This window comes from Nelusetta ayraudi, unplaced genomic scaffold (genome assembly GCF_046127955.1).
Source record: "Nelusetta ayraudi isolate G7.1 ecotype Tasmania unplaced genomic scaffold, CSIRO-AGI_Nayr_v1 ptg000005l, whole genome shotgun sequence".
NCBI classification, from domain to species: domain Eukaryota; kingdom Metazoa; phylum Chordata; class Actinopteri; order Tetraodontiformes; family Monacanthidae; genus Nelusetta; species Nelusetta ayraudi.
In genome coordinates, this window is record NW_027466055.1 from 3,907,501 (window position 1) to 3,924,191 (window position 16,691).

The window sequence follows — 16,691 nt, forward strand, 5'->3', positions numbered from 1 at the left end:
AGGTCTAAATTGGGAAAAAAGAGGGAAAAGGAGGAATGGAATGAGGTAAGAGGGGAAGGATGGGGCGGAAGGCGCGGGGGTGAAGGGAAAGTGAATAGAGAGCAGGGCGAGTGATGAGAAGCGAAGGGCCGGGCCAGGAATGCCTTCTGGCAGACTATCAGGAATTAAGGAAAATTAAACGTCACACACGCACACGGCCCTATCTTGTTTCCGTCCACGCTTTCCCTCCAAGAGATTGGAGCGGCTGCAGGGCGGCGTTATCCAAAGGATTCTATTTGGGGCGTAAAGAGAAAAGGCCAAGGAGGGCAGGAGCGGGGAAGTGGAGGAGAAGGCAGAATTGTGTTTGGCCGCCGTGATTTAAACGGAAAATCCATCTTGGAAAAACAAAACAAAAAAAAACAGAAAACAAAAAAAAAACAAAAAGAGATGCGGATTAATAAAGGTTAAATGAAAATAAACAGATAAATAAAGCCCACGCTCGGCTGCTGTCTGCAAGCAGGAGCCAGATCTGATTTGTGATTTTAATGTTTGCGCGTGCCACTGGCATGCCAAATATTTGCTCATTAAACGACACAATCCGACGTATACAGAGTGAAGTCCTGGGAGAGAGGCACGTGGACGGGACGATAGCGGAGCTTTTAAAAACAGGGTGACCCCTGATTTAAACGCACGCGCTCAGATGGGAAATTATAGGAATTAAAGGGAAGATTAACTATGAAGCCACAAGTGAAGCCTGTTTATGCATGTGTGACCGCCGACTCTTGTGCACGTGCGTGCACGCTCACACGCTCACTCGCGCACTTGTGTGTGTGTGTGTGTGTGTGTGTGTGTGTGTGTGTGTGTGTGTGTGCTGGCGAGCGTGTGCTCTCTACCTGTGGTTTGGCAGCAGTCCAGCGTCCGTATAATTCTGGTCACGGTGGTCGCCGGTAAAAACAGTGTGACCGTCTCTGGTCAGCCTGTACTGGGAGACGTGTCCATTAGGCTGGGAAGGCTGATCCCAGTACAGCTCCACTGCCGACGCGTTCACCACCACATGCCTGGGCTTCGACCAAACTCCTGGAGCACCAACAAAGAAGGGGGGGGGGGGTTGTTTTCCACAGTCACTTCAAATAAAGGTTTCATTTCAAATGTTTCATCGAGAGGCAAGAGGCTGAATCTCTTGTTGTCCCTCCCACTTGTGACTGTAACATTCTGTTTCCTGATGGAGAAGTGATCAACGGATGAACCAAAGACAAGAACATAATGTAAGACAGAAAAATTAAATGTATATTTCATTGAAAATAACTGCATTACCTCTAAAAAAAGACAATGACTCACATTTTATAAATTAAAACTTTGAACCACAATTAAAACAATGGATGTCAGTTAAAATAATAAATATAAAATAATGAAGGCTGATGTGTGATAGTATTTCTGAAGAAAAGAAAGTATAAAAAATTAAGAAGATGAAAAAAAACTGTTGTAAGCAAAGATCAGCCAGAGGTAAAGGAAGGAACACACGTTATAACAACAAGAATGACTTGTTTTAAAATGTGAACTCGTGAGACCACTAGAGGGTTTCTGGCACAGAGGCAGGAGGAAACAGATACAGCAGGCAATGACAAAGGAAAGGTAAGAGGGAGGAGAAGGGGGAGTAATGACAAGCAAAAATGGAGAACAAAAAAAGCCCACTAGTGTGCACAGATCATTTTAATGTGTACAGAACATCAGCAGTGAATAATAATAAAAAAAAAGAAGCAAGGCCTCGTCCTTTCAGTGCTGCTGCAGCCAGTGGCCACTTCACCCCGCGAGCTCGTCAAACAAAAGCATTGCTGGAAGGTTTGTCAGTGTTTTCTGTGCTGTACCTGCGGGGGAGGCCTGCAGGGTGCGTCCTGACGACGGCCCACTGGCTCCACACGCTGCAACGGTGCAGGCCACCAGCACAAAGCTGTACTGCGTGTACGGCTGCAGACCTGCGGTGAGGGAGGGGGGGGGGAAGGAGAAAGCGAGTAATTAAAAAAAAAAAAGTTTTAAGCACGCAAAGGCAACTAAATCACAAAAACAACTTGAATTCTCTTTGTTTTAAACTTGACATAGAGAAAAATTATAAGATAAAAAGGGGACATGGAGACAAAGAGTAAAGCCTTTCTCTCTCTCTCTCTCTCTCTCTCTCTCTCCATCCATCTCACCCCCCTCTCTCTCTGCTCGTCCCGCCGTCTCTCAACGGATGGATCCATATCTGTCGGTGTTAAATTATGCATGCCATAACTCAATAATGAAACAACGTAAAGATGGGCAGCCGCGGAACTGACATGGGATAGGATCGGCCCGACGCGGTAATGTCATCAGCTTTTGATCTATGATAATTATGATACCTCAGTATGCGTTTAGGCGACGCCGTCCACGCATGATTTATTTATAGACGCTGGCGATGCAGCGTTGAGAGAAGCCACGCGGCCGCCCAGCGCTGCTTTTACTTGCCCATGCAGGGAAATCAATGTTTTGGGATTCAATTGAATGTTTGTTAAGTCTGAATGCCTAAAAGTTGTTAAAAAAATTCTTTTCATATCAAAAAACCCCCACAAAGGTATTCAGGAAACCAGAAGCACCATCTGGTATTAATCGCCTGCGTTTCCCGGACACATATATTCTGCATGTATGTTGATGTTGGGTAGATGGATGAGGACGGATGCAAATCTTTAATGTTGTCACTGAGCTTGACTGGATGTTTTATGGTCTTTCACTTAGCTGACAGCGTGCAACAGCTTGCAAATCAAATTGGAAGGGGGAAAATGAAGGAGCCGGGACGCCTCTATATCAAGGGCTTGGCTGCAAAAACAGAATTTGGCACTGCATTACACAGTGAGCGGAATTTATTTTGGGCGCTAAAATCTGCACTATTTCCGATGAAAATATACAATATTCCTAATTTGACATCGTGATTTATAACAGTTAGAAGAACATGTTGAAAAACATTTTTAAATCTGATGACGGTTATTGAATTTGTTCAGACTTTGTTCTTTATTCGAATGTTGACTTTGACTGAGGGTAACGTGGTTTAACAAATTAGGACAAAGAATTCTGAAAAATATTTTTCAATATTTTTGTGATGTAAGCCAAGACATATTTTGATTAATGGCCAAACTAAGTTGCACATTTAATAATAATAGAGAATTTCTGTGTTAAATTACTTATATTTGTCAATATCAATGTAGAAAAAAAAATCCCAAACCACTTTATCTGTTTCTCTATGTGATCTCTGATTAAGAATTTTCCAGGGATTGTGATGCAGATATGGGACCCCCCCAGTGTGTGTCTCAGCTGCTATATGCATGCAAGAACGTGCTCCAGGTTGATGGCAAAGCACATATGCACGCACGAACGAATGCACACACACACACACACACACACACACACACACACACACACACACACACACACACACACACACACACACACACACACACACACACAGCCCGTTCAACTGCTTAGCTTGCTTGCTTAACTGCGCCGCCTTACATGCTTAACCCAACCTCTGATCAATGTGTGTGTGTGTGTGTGTATGTGTGTGTGTGTGTGTGTGTGTGTGAGAGAGAGTGAGTGTGTGTGAGTATGAGTGTGTGTGTATGCCTGTGTTGAAATGCTCCTCTCCCCCCACCCCCATGTTGCCCTGTGTTTGGGTTAAATAAAGAAACTCTGCCATCCATACAGAAGTACTCGAATTGAAGCGCAAGGCTCTGTTACACTATTTAACTGTGCAACTAAGCATGAGCATATGTGCGCGTGTGCACTCGAGCATAGTAAATAGCCACGGTGCAAGTGATGTCATTGTTGCAAGAGTGAATAAAAAGCAGACACCCTCTGCTGCACATGCAGAACTGAACTGCAGGCTGTCCGTGCACAAGTGAACTCAAGGCAGTGAGCGCACACTGCGGCAGCATCAACCATTAGGTTTATCACACAGTGATATTACAAGGCAACTGAAGGGCAAAAGAAATTTGAAAAAATAAGTAGTTCATTTCAAAAATGCTCCACTGTTTGTGTGAACCGGAGCTCAAATTTGAAAAACAAAACGTTCACATTTTGTGCTGCTCTCCACACGACAACAAGCAACAACTTTACTTGAAAAAACACGAGAGACGATGATGTTCCCTCAAATAAACGCCGAGACAACTGTGGGCGACTCTCTCTCCGTGTGACTCCAGGCGGGGAGAAGCATCCTGAAGAGGGCAGTGTTGATCCGCTCAAAAAGGAAAGAGCGGGAAGAGAGGAAGCAACGTTTGAGCGCGTGAACGAGTGCGCGGCGGAGGAAACTTGTATCACTTTGACGCCGATCGCTCGGAAGTGAAGGCGGGCGGGGAGGGCGGTTTCTGGGGCCGGCGACAGTCAGCGCCGAGGCCGCTGAGTCTTTGTTGGAGAACAGAGGCAGTGGAGACTCGGCGTGGAGAGCAGAGAGCAGAGAGCAGAGAGCAGCATCACTACGACGGTCGAGTTAAAGGTCAAGGAGAAGAGGCTCGCCGGGCGAGAACAGTCACACAAGGGACGGGACAGAATTGTTTCCTCTTGTTTTGAGTCAGGAGGAGTCTTTCAGTGCATAGAAGTGTAATTATGATATTATACAGCACGTGTACTACAAATCCCAGAATGCTCTGCTGGTCTATCAGGACAGGACGTTGATTGAAGGGTATTATTGTGACTTAATTGGTTTATTGTTGCTATTCTATTTTAAATGCATTATTAGCTTGTGGAAAAAGGTCCCTGTTGAAATTTAAATCGAAAGGCCGCAAATAAAAAAAAAAGAGGCATTTTATTATTTACATTTTATTTATCATGTTAAGTTTTTTTTAAATTTGAAATTCAATTTGCACGAGTGCAATATCAATCTATTCATTGTATAGTATTAAGCTTAGCTCATTCCATATTTAGGATGAAGCAAAACTTGTTTGGGTCGGTATCAATAGGCGGAGAAGATCAAGGTGTGGACGTCGGAAGAGGCCAACAAGTATAGCGAGAATAAAGGAAACGGCCAGGGGAAAAAATAAGTGAAGGAGGATGGAAAGTTCAAGAGAGTAAAAATGCAACTTGAACTTGACTGCATTTCTAGACAGAGAACAAATGAAACGCGCGCGCATGCAGCACGTGCACGCAAAGAGGAGAGCTTTGATAACACCTCTCCTAAATAATTAAGAGTTTGACTTCCTGTCTGTGGCTCCCTAATGCAGAGTCTGTCTGGGATGGAACAATGATGAGATCAATGAGATCAGGTTTTCAGGTTTTCAGGTTCTCTCTCTCTCTTCTCTCTCTCTCGCTCTCTCTCTCTCTCTCTCACACACACACACACACACACACACACACACACACACACACACACACACACACACACACACACACATAAATCTTATTGTAGAAATATGTCTTTCACACAGTTTTTACACACTGTGAGGTTATTTTTCATACATTGTGTTTTCACTGCTGTGCATGCACATTTTTTCCTGAATTTCTTTCAATTTCAAAATTTCATTTTGTTTCCTAAAGAAAGAAAACAAAGGAAATCAAACCTTGAGGCCCCACCAGTGCAGCGGAGGCTTCAGGGATTTTGGCTGGTTGGTATATTTCTAAACATTCTAAAAAATATATATTCTGAGAATCTTCCTCTTCACCATTCACAGTGTGAGTTTCCACTGCAGTCCTCCTGAAGGCCCAAAAGGTCGAGCTGCAGAACCTGACAATGAGGCTCCAGCTCACTAGTAGCCTCACTGTGAGTCACTAGTTGGATCCGAGAGTCTGAGTCGCTCGCTGCACCGCTGAAACACCTTGTATACATGACACCTATCCGTCTCCCCTCCTCCTTCCCCCTCGCCTGCATGCCTGCACCTATAGCAGGGACCAATCAGAAGACTGCGGGGGGAAACACATTAATAAATAAAAGAACATACTCTATTCCCCGCTGTTCTGAATTAATAATGAGCCTACAAAAGGCCAATTAAACACATGATTAATGCCATAATCTATATAATTGCAGGCAATAACTCATTGTGGGCTAATGATGGCAATACTTAATATCGATTCACATGGGGTGTCTTTGTACAGTAGTGCTTAATTCTTCCTGTGAAGTGCCGCGTTTTAGAAGTGCTAAAACTGCTATAAATAAATTATTCCTTGTGTTTCCTGGGGCAAATCATTCATAAGCAGGAAATGTGAGAAGGCGCCACATCTATTTTCCTAATTTTAGATTTCGGCCTGGTGCAGCCAGCTGCTTACTTTGAGAATGTTTACTTTCACCGTGCGAACGGAACTTTACGGGCGACAGAAGAACGAGTTTGTGCGGAGGGAAGTTGGACGTGGAGGCGGAAGACTGATGGTGGCAGCGAAATGCTGCTAAACGCTTCCAGGGTTTGAAAAGTGAAGAGTGGAAACATGCTGATGTTTATCCACAGGTGTCGCCCTGTGAGTTTCTGCTGGTCGGGTGGGATTGAGAAATACAGCATTTTTCTTTTCTTTATAGTTTCATCATTTTAAATACTGAGATGGATATTAACGTGCGGGATGTCATACAGCATAATTTTTGCAAATGTTTTGCGATAAGCTAATGTCTGTCTAGCTAGCATGAAGAAAAAAAAAAAAAGAATTGAACAAGTTTTAATTTTTTTTTTTTTTAAAAAGGCACCAAAACAGGAAGACCTCCTTTCCTGAGTGTGTGAGCACAGCGTCTGCCTGTGACAGCGGAGCGGTGAGGGCCGACGCACAGACACGGAGAAGATGAATAGTGGCATATTAAACATTAAGGATGACAGAGTGCCACAGCAATTACTCCTGTTCATATTTCTCTGAAAACACTTAGATACACACATCCATCTTTACAGTTGTCACACTCCTTCCTTTTCTCCTTCACCCTCAGTCTCATCCTGTCACACTCTCTCTTTTTTGTTGTCTCGTTCTCCTTCTCATCTTGCGTTTGCACGTCAAGCCACCGCAACTTGACTTGGAGGATTGGCGAGACGTCAATGCAACACATCATCCTACACGTTTTCTTTTTTGGTAAATGTTAGAAAATAAAGGAAGACGCCACCAAGTTCTAGATCAGGTATGGGCAAACTACGGCCCGGGGGCCATATGCGGCCCGTTAAGTTCTTGATTGAACTTGAAGAAATGATGTTAATAGTAGGTTAGTCATAAAACAGATGTTTTTCATCCATTTTTTCAGTGTTTTAAGAGTCATTTCAATAAAGAGAGAAATACTGTGGGGCTTTAAAGACACTAAATTTGTTTTTAACTTTGCTTTGGTTCATTTTCAGTCGACATTAAAGCACATGTTTTGTACATATCCCATGATATTTTTTCTCCTCCTGTGAGGTGGGTCACCATAACACACCATCCATCTGCTGCTGCTGCTTCGGCCCCTCTGTCAAATTCTAGAACCTACTGTGGCCCCACCAGTCAAAAAATGTGCCCGCCTCGGTTCTAGATGGATATAAATCAAAGTGAAGCTGATGTTTGGAGTCTGTCTAGTTCTGAGTTTCACACTCGCACGCCGCCTGCTCACACTGGCACACGGGGCTGGTACAGTATTACAGCACATTACCGTCTCTATTTGGCATTGTTTGCTCTGCCTCGTGCCGGCACAACACAAACACACACACACACACACGCTTGTGTGCAAACAACTCGTGAACATACAAGCCAACCGCAGGCACCGTGGGACCGCTCTATTGGCTACTGGCAAAGCCGGCGCCTGGTACCAGTCCAAGACGGAGCACAGAGGCGATCGGCGAGTCAAAAAAAAAAAGAAAAAGAAAAAAGAAACCGCTGCAGAATTTTAGCTTCAAGAGACGTCGTCACACATCGAATACACAACCAGAAAACGGAGAGCGGAAGAATTAAAGGACAATGATTCCGGCTCTTGTTTCTCCAGTGTCCTCTTTTCCTCAACAAGCAACAAATGTTTGCCAAGCAGCAGTTTCTAAAGGCATTTCTCCCTGTGTTTGTGTTTGTGTGTGTGTGTGTGTGTGTGTTTTGACTGATGGCAAAGGGCCAACAGCACAGCTCCTCCAGCATGCAGATAAAAAACACCCACAAATGACGGCGTCCTGACACCGCCGTGTTTCCGTGCAGATCTACAATACTTAGACAACACCTCTCCTCCTCTGCGTCGACGATCCACTTCTCGAGTGTTTTGATAGAGCGCTGGCTCTCAGACTGCTTTTGTTCTAGTGTTTGTGTTCCCTCTGTCTATTTATCTTTTTTTGTTCTTATTTCTACGAATGTGAGCCTGACCTTGCGAGCGTCTCAACTGTGTTTTTTGCGAGTTTGTCAGTGCTTTGTGTTTTTTTTTTTTTGTTTCCTCCTGGGGCCGTTCATGTATTTGTGCTTTGCTCTCTCTGCAGGGGCAAATTTACAAACAGAGCAGCTTGAGGAAACAGGCACATGCAAATAGAAAAAAATCTTCATAAAGTGGTAAAACAGGTGAAAGAAAGAAGAATGGGAGTGTTGTGAAACGGCACAGACGTTGAGTTTGCAGGATGAAGGAATAATAATAAATATTTTGACTTTACCAGTTACAGTGTAATTTCTGGGTCCTCCACGGTGTGTGAATATGGTTCCCACACCAGTTTGGTTTAAGTGGTACTGCTGGATGATTCCACCTGGACGGGCGGGTTGGGATGAGCTCACATGGAGGGAGGACGGGCTTAAAGCTGTCACCACTGGAGGCTGGAAGCCCTCTGGGACTCCCTGGACTGTCACTGCCACCACCTAGCACACACACACACACACACACACACACACACACACACACACACACATAAAAGAAATACACAAAGACATCAGACAAAATCCAAATCAACGCAGACCATTAATAACACTGTTATATATTTGACAAAATGAAAAAAAATGAAAAGTAAAATGATTCTAAAACAAGTAAAAGATGTTTTTTTCTATTTGAGGTAACAGAGGCCCTGCAAACAAGAGTGAGCCGTTTACGGGCATCTTCCATTTTATTAAAATACAAGGTCAACGCAGCAAAAAAATGAAATTAAACACTGAGTAACATTAAAAATTCAAGCTGAAAACGCAGAGCTAAAAGAACACAGACTATAGCTTTATATTAACATGCATGTATGTACAACTGCCTCAAGCAAAAAGATATAGGTGTGAATTTGTGTAAAGAAAATAATCATCCCATCATCTACAGCAAAATAAATGTGTGTTTAGATGTATTCCACCCAGGGCGGTTTGCATTAGTGCTTCCATTCGCAGACAGGAGGTTTGTTACTCCTGGTTAAAGGATTATCCCTTTGCAACATTACTCAGTCACCGCTTGCGAATAAAGTGAACATCAGCTGACTGTGCAAAGGCCACTGCAGCGTTTCCGCACCACGAAGGGAATCAAGGGGACGAGCTGCGATAAAGAGCTGAATTCAAACCAGGCGTCCCGATCAGCGAACTTGAGACGCCGCGAACAAACTCCGCCTTCGCTCGGGTGACGCAAATAAATACTCACACCACTTATAGTTATTGTAAAAGCGTCGCGGCTGCGTGTGTGGGAGCCTGTGGACGCCGGGTGAATGTGGAAAGCACAGAATCACAGGGCAATCTGCTGCTAATGGCAACAGGGATATCCTGCCTTAATAGACTGTCACTAGCACTTCCCCCATCTGTCCCACACAGTGCTATGCAATTAGAACACTGCTACTACAACTAAGGAGACACACATGCGCGCACAGGGACGGACGGACGGACGGACACACACACACACACACACACACAGCTCGCTCAGGCGCACGCAGGTACACAAGCAAATAAAACGAGGTGGAAGGAGGACACGGTGAAAGGAAGGTGTTTGTTTGTTGGGATTTGTTTCCTTTTTTGCACGAATTCACTGCATGAAATCGTTCCCTCGAAAAGCGACCACCAGTTTGGGTTCACGTCTTTGCAGAAATGAAATGCTGAGAAGTGAGACAGGAAGAGAAAGAGAGGCGTCAAGAAAAAGGGGGAGCGCTGAGACACCAGACGGCGCTTGTTGTAAAAGAGAAAGGGATGTTTGGACAAGGTGAAGGGGTGACGATGACAGATAAGAGTCGGGGGAGAGCGGGGAGCGTGTCGTCAAGATCCGGGGGCGAGACAGGAGGCGGCGAGCGGCGCCGAGAGCACTCGCAGCCAGAGGAGCAGCGGCGGCGCCTCCTCTGGCTCCCAGTGACCAACTGCATTAGATCAGCACCTTCTGTTGTCACAGCGGGTGAGTGTGTGTGTGCGTGTGTGCTTCTGTTTGCTTTGCCCTGTTGTGTGTGTGTGTACGTGAGGGGGTTTGATGCCAGGTAATTGCGCTGGTGTATTAGGTTAGCACAAGTTATCCCATAATTGGAACTGTTTGGCCAATTTTAACTGGTGTAGAAACTAATCCAACTCACTCCCCTCTCACCCTGCAGCGGGGGGAGCGGGGGCCTGCGTGTGTGTGTGTGTGTGTGTGTGGATAGAGGAGGAATGAGTTGGTGGTGCAACTGCTAACAGCTCTCAGACGTGTGAATGTATACAGAGTTCTAGTAGGGGAACCAGCTCAGCAACAAACAATTGATTTTTAAAATCAATCAATCAATAAAATAAAATAAAAAGGCAAACTTTCTAAAAACTACCATTTTATAGACTTTTACAACACAATTTCTTGGTTTTGTTGTATACATTATGTTTTGCTTATTGCAGAAAATAAACCTTTTGAGCTTGAAGGAAAGTTCCCATTGCACCCAAATGTATAGTTTATATTTGCTGAGTACAATAATCTAAACGTGAGCAAAATGGCCACAGCCGAACCTCAGAACGCCTGGTGACGCAGCCACAGCACTTTTGTTCCGACGCAAAGATGTGCTCGTCATGAAGAATGGCAGGCTGAAGCAGCTGAGACGCGAGGCAGGGAAACAGTTTTCAGCGTGAGCTTTCATCACCTCTAAGCTGGAGAAATTAATTGTTGTGGTCCTATCAGCTCCGCTACAGCCAGAGATAGCAAAGGGGAGTTCTGTGTGAAGCTGCTACGGCCGCTATCACACACATCGGGTTGTCTCAGCAAATCCGGAGACTTGCATACCAGAGAGCGGCTAAATAAAAACTTAGGCTGCTCAGGGAAGACGGGAGAGTTCGCAAAGTGTGGAAAGACGTTCATTTCTCAGCAGCAAAGGTCGGAAACCTCAATCATGTGGTGACCATTACAGAATGGAAACGTGAGGAGGTTTTCAGAAGTGACTAAAGGGGCAGTTCTGCTGACGCTCCCAAACAGATAACTGCAGATTTCACACTGCAGAGCTGGATGTGAAATGTCATGATGAATGTTCAGGAGAGCTCTACGTCACAAAAACAGGACAAGGCCGATGCAGTTCAAATTCATGTCATCTGAGACACAGGCAACAAACATGCAACTGCAATTAAGACTTACGAATTGTAGTTTTATCTTGTGCATTACGAGCCTGTTTCTCCCACAACATCCTCTACTTATTTATATTAAAAATATTAATAAGCATTATAATTTATAGACATCAAAAGACAAGCTTTCTTGTAATAAATATGGATTTATTTAACTCAAATGATAATGTTTTAATGACTAGATATTAATTCACGATAGAACATATTTGTAATATCCAAAGCAGCTCTGAGAATATTTCACTAACATTTAATGTCTGGTCTCTTTCCCCGCCAATAAATTCAATAGTTTATTCTATTGAAACAGTTCAGTTCAGTACAGCTCAGTTCATCTTAGTAGTAAATAAAAAGGCGATCATTTGGAAAGTTGCTGAAGTGTGTTGGTGTATGAAGAGTGAGCGAGCTCAGCGTGGACAGCTGGCAGGGCTGCAATCATCAAACAGCAGTGAGTAGGAAGCAGGAAGACAACACAGATTCCTTTTGTTCGGATTTTAGTACAAAAACAAAATAAGACTTGACTTTTCGTACAAAATAACAAGGGTATTTTTTTGGTTTTTTTTTACAAGACATCACAAGCGCTGCATATTGAAGGTTAAAAGCATTATTGGAAAACATGTTTGTCTATTTCTGTGTCTGATTTGAATAGTCTGAACCCCAAAACGGGCCCACAAAAACAGACAAGACTTTAAACTTTAATACTATTCCGACGGAGCTGACGGAGCTCAAAGTAACTCCGACACTGCAAAGTAGTTGCCAGTAGCGGGTGTGTCATGCGGGCTTACCTGGGTGCTGTCAGTGCAGCCAGCACGGCTGCAGGCCCTCAGCTGGTATCTGTACTCCTGGAAAGGCCCGATCCCTCCCACATCGGTGAACGCGTGTTCATCGCCGCGATAGCGCTCCTGTCCGTCACGAAGCACCACGTAGTGGGCGATGTCACCTTGGAAAGACCAGAAACGCTGCTTCTATTTAGACCGTCTTGACCTACAGGTGCAGCGCGATAACACACAGCAGACTGCATGCACACCATTAGGTCTGGCAGGTGCTTGCCAGTGCAGCTGGATGATGTCGTCTCTGTCACTTAACCTGCGCCAACGAGGTGGCGCCACCCCCCACGGCTTGTCCTCACTGGTGGTGACCGTCGTAACGTTGCTGAGGCCTCGGCCGAAGCTGTTCCAGCCCTGCACTCTGTACTGGTAGGTGGTGAAGGGCTCCAGGTCCGAGTCTGCTCGGGGGTTCAGGGAGGCGCGTGGACGAGAGGGGGACCAACATGCAGGTGAAGTGAGGGAATCAAGAAATTAATCATTAAACTTACCAGTAGATTGAAAGATGAATCAATCATTTACATTAAAAAAAAAAAAATCTGGATTTGTTGTACAACTGCACCAATATGAACAAAAAAAGGCAACTTGAGAAAAAGAAACACCACCAACATCATCTTTTAACATTAATGTTTAAAATAAACTACTGTACTGATGCAGCTGAGCATTAAGCAGATGATGTGTTCATCAAACAACATTTAAATGACGTTTGGAACATTTACAGTATAACTGTATTTATACCCAACTCTACTGTTGTATAACTCTACTCATATAAAACATACATGTTTATTTCATAAAAAGAAACTTAAATTCAGTGTTTCTGAGAATGTACATTGTTTTGTCAGTATGGTCAGTGCCAATTCTGAACACATTCACTGCTAAAGTTATGGTCATGCTTGTCAAGTCAGATGCATTCTGGGATAGACCCTGAAGTGATGCACAAAACCATAAAGACATGTTGTAATAAAGCCATAAAAATATGCATTGGAAAACACTTACTTATGGTTTTTAGTATCGAGGGACTGATGCTGCAAATAAAACTACATTTAACCACCAATCTGGCACTGTTGTCTGGGCAATAGGTGGCAACAGTAAAAAGACACACACAAAAGTAAAATACAATTTTGTCACAGTGCACTTCTGACCCTGCTGTGACTGAGAAATCTGGCAAAAAAATTCTAAATCAAACTTTTTTTGCAAAGCGTACAATAAGATAAGCCACATGCCTCAAACAAGATTGTGTGGCCTCCTTCTTTTTCCAGAGACGAGCCACACAAAAAACCCCTGCGAGAAGCCGAATGTGTTACTGTGTTTAAGTGTGCGTGTGTGCATATGAAACATCTGGTGTATGGTGGGTGGCGACAGCTTTATGTGCCTCTGCCCAGATGGTGTCACAGCATTGCCGAGAAACTCTCATCCTAATCGCTCCGCGTCCACACACACACACACACACACACACACACACACACACACACACACACACACACACACACACACACACACACACACACACAAAGTAAAAGAAAGGCACTGCCGCGAGCTCAAGCAGCAAAATGGCAGGACTCACACACTCACAACACATGTAATTATTAGCGCACGACAGCCCGCATGCACACATAATACCCACGACCACAATTAGTCTTGATTAAACAGACGTTAAAAGCCAGGATAAATAATGTGCAGGCAGACTTAAGATAAACACACACACACACACATAAATAAAAACTCCCACAGGACGGATAAAATGTACAGAATGTTAATATGACATTTAAATACCCATCTCCTTGTTTTAATGGCACACAAGCGAACGGCGCAGAGACCATGTGACCACGTTGGTGTGCATGTGTGCTACGCAACAGCTGTCTAGGTTCCAGCATTTCATGCAGACAACAGTCCAAGTTAGTGTCTGTACCTTTAAGCCTTTGTTACTATTTCACAAAGTCACACTTTTTGAACATATGTCAGAAAACACACAGACGAAAAACACAGGTTACCAGTGAATGTGTATCCATCAGCGTTCCCACTGTAGACCACCTCCTCATGCGTCGGGCACAGGCGTTTGTCAGGTGGCAGCTCCTCCGCCTGTGCGTGACTGTACCTATCGGACGCTTGGCGTGACCTTGCACGCGCGGCCTCGCCCAAAGTGAGCGTCTCACGGGGGGCGTTGACGAGCTCCGTGGCGTTGGACGTGTCACGGCGGCCGGACAGCACCCATGTGCAGCTGCTCACAGATGGGTCCAGGTCACAGGAGCCACAGTAAGACGTCGGAGCCGCAGCCACGGGGCACAAAGCATCCGGCAAACACCGAGGCTGCATGGAGAGGAGAGGAGAGGAGAGGAGAGGAGGGGAGAGGATGGGAGAGGAGAGGTGAGGAGGGGTGAGGAGAAGAGAGGAGGGGAGAGAAGAGAAGACAAGGGAAGAGAGGAGAAGAGAAGAGAAGAGAAGAGAAGAGAGGAGAGGAGAGGAGAGGAGAGGAGAGGAGAGGAGGGGAGAGGAAAGGAAAGGAGAGGACAGGAGAGGAAAGGAGAGGAGAGGAGAGGAGAACCGAGGAGAGGAGAGGAGTGGAGAGGAGAGGAGAGGAGAGGAGAGGAGAGGACAGGAGAGGAGTGGAGAGGAAAGGAGAGGAGAGGGAGATCACAGAGGATGCAGGAAGAAAGAGGAGTCAAATGGAATGATTGAAAAAACAGGGAAGAGGCAGAAAGCAAAAGTATATTTCTTAGAGAGCAGGAGCAATTACATGCATATCCAGTCAGTGGCCCATAAGCTGTCAATAGAAACTATGACTCATTGTAGGGCATTGGTTTGTTTGGGAGTGAAGTGTCAATCACTAAGGTAAAAAAAAAAAACAGCTGCAAAATGATATAAACAACAACGATGACTTCACACTGTGTCGTCCACACATTAGCGTCGTGCACGCACTAACCTCTGCCCTCAGGCCTGCTGTCGGCCTGTCGGCGCAGACGTGACGCCGGGGGTCGTAGCCAATACCGTTGCAGCATTCTTCCTCCTGACGTATGACCTTTGACCCGCAACACTGTAACGTGACTGTGGCGTTGCCAGCAGGGTGGATCGTGGGATGCCCGTCACTCCCAACACAGCAGAGGGAGGTGGAGGCGTTGATGTACTCTCGACCACAGCAGATGAAACCTGAAATCAAATATAGACATTGTATATATATATATATGTACATACATTATACATAGGTCCTGATTTACCAAAGATTTAGGTGTGGAAAAATGGTCAATGGTGTTTCCTTCTATTCCGGCTCCTATTTCAGATCTTAGTAAATCAGCTCCTTAGTGTTTTAAATATTTTATTTGTTGACAATATTTGTCAGATGCTGAATACACTGACTTCCATATGGACCGTGTCTTTCATTCAAATGTAACGCATATTGACTTTATGGGACTTTCCAAAATCAAAGCAAGAGTCGCTCTCACAGTTGTTGTTCCTCCAAACAAACTCTGTCTTACATTCGTCCTGTTTCTGTTTAATTCATCATTTTTAGAATAATAACAGCGACTGCAACTCTTCCCTTTGCAGCAGCTCCTCTTCCCTTCCCTCTTCTTTCCTGCTTGTTTGGACCTCTCAGCATACGCCGTCAGAGGAGTTAAGATGAAGAGGAAGTGTGTTTTTCAGAGAGCTGCCATCGCTGACAGTGATAGGTGACGTCTTCCCGCCAACACTTCCACTTTCGGCAGCAAGGTCACATTTAAAATACTTACATTCATTCCATTTCCCTGATAACGTTTCACTCCAGAATATCAAATATATAAAACATTCCTTTGCATTCTCCAGCTGCATTCGGCTTTTTCAATTGAATGACATAAAGACGGTGGATTTGTAAAACAAGGTTTAGAGAGTGCAGATTTACTCTCGGTCTTTTCTCTCCGTCGCCTCCTGCCTGCAAATCATCTGCTCCAGAGTTCATTTTGTTTCCCACCAAGGTGACTGGTGATGAGTATTTCTTTTTTTTTTTCTTTTTTTAAATTCAGATCACTTTCCACTATTAATTGCAAACATTTGATCATTACAGGGATACTTTGAGCAACATAGATTCCACTTATTCTAACGAGATGCAACTTTACTGCATGAAACCAGTTTTACAGAGGACAGCCACTGAGAATCACAAGTCCGAATATTCATTTAGGTAAGTCGCTGCTGGGCACAGTGGCTACATTTTACATACAACACTGAACAAAATGTCGTCTTCTTCCTCGCTTTAAATCCATCATGCAAATGTGCCCCACCTTGAAAAGTCAAGGTGCATTAAAAAACTGTCCTTTACTGGATGCAGGCGCGACAAAACTCCTTACAGGCTAAAGATACGACGCGACGCCGCCGCCGTCTCTCCAGAGGCCATTTTAATATCACAAAGTGAGCAATCTGGTTACCCTGACATCTTGGCTTAGTTTAGGTTGGGGACTGTCAGAGCTTTAGCCTGGCAATGGATTAGGGCTATAATATTGCCCTGCGATAATACTGAGTCAG

At 44.5% G+C, this 16,691-nt stretch overlaps 1 protein-coding gene across 1 annotated transcript in view; it reads right to left on the reverse strand.

Annotated features, from left to right (window-relative positions):
• Positions 1 to 16,691, reverse strand: part of ush2a (Usher syndrome 2A (autosomal recessive, mild)) — a 152,203-nt gene that overhangs the window by 29,322 nt on the left and 106,190 nt on the right. Inside the window, exons 63-69 of the mRNA XM_076050230.1 lie at positions 15,124 to 15,347; positions 14,195 to 14,510; positions 12,407 to 12,604; positions 12,165 to 12,319; positions 8,532 to 8,730; positions 1,845 to 1,952; positions 873 to 1,056 (exon numbers count right to left, since the gene is read on the reverse strand). Coding sequence (XP_075906345.1) covers positions 873 to 1,056; positions 1,845 to 1,952; positions 8,532 to 8,730; positions 12,165 to 12,319; positions 12,407 to 12,604; positions 14,195 to 14,510; positions 15,124 to 15,347 — 1,384 coding nt within the window. The remainder of the gene's footprint in view (positions 1 to 872; positions 1,057 to 1,844; positions 1,953 to 8,531; positions 8,731 to 12,164; positions 12,320 to 12,406; positions 12,605 to 14,194; positions 14,511 to 15,123; positions 15,348 to 16,691) is intronic.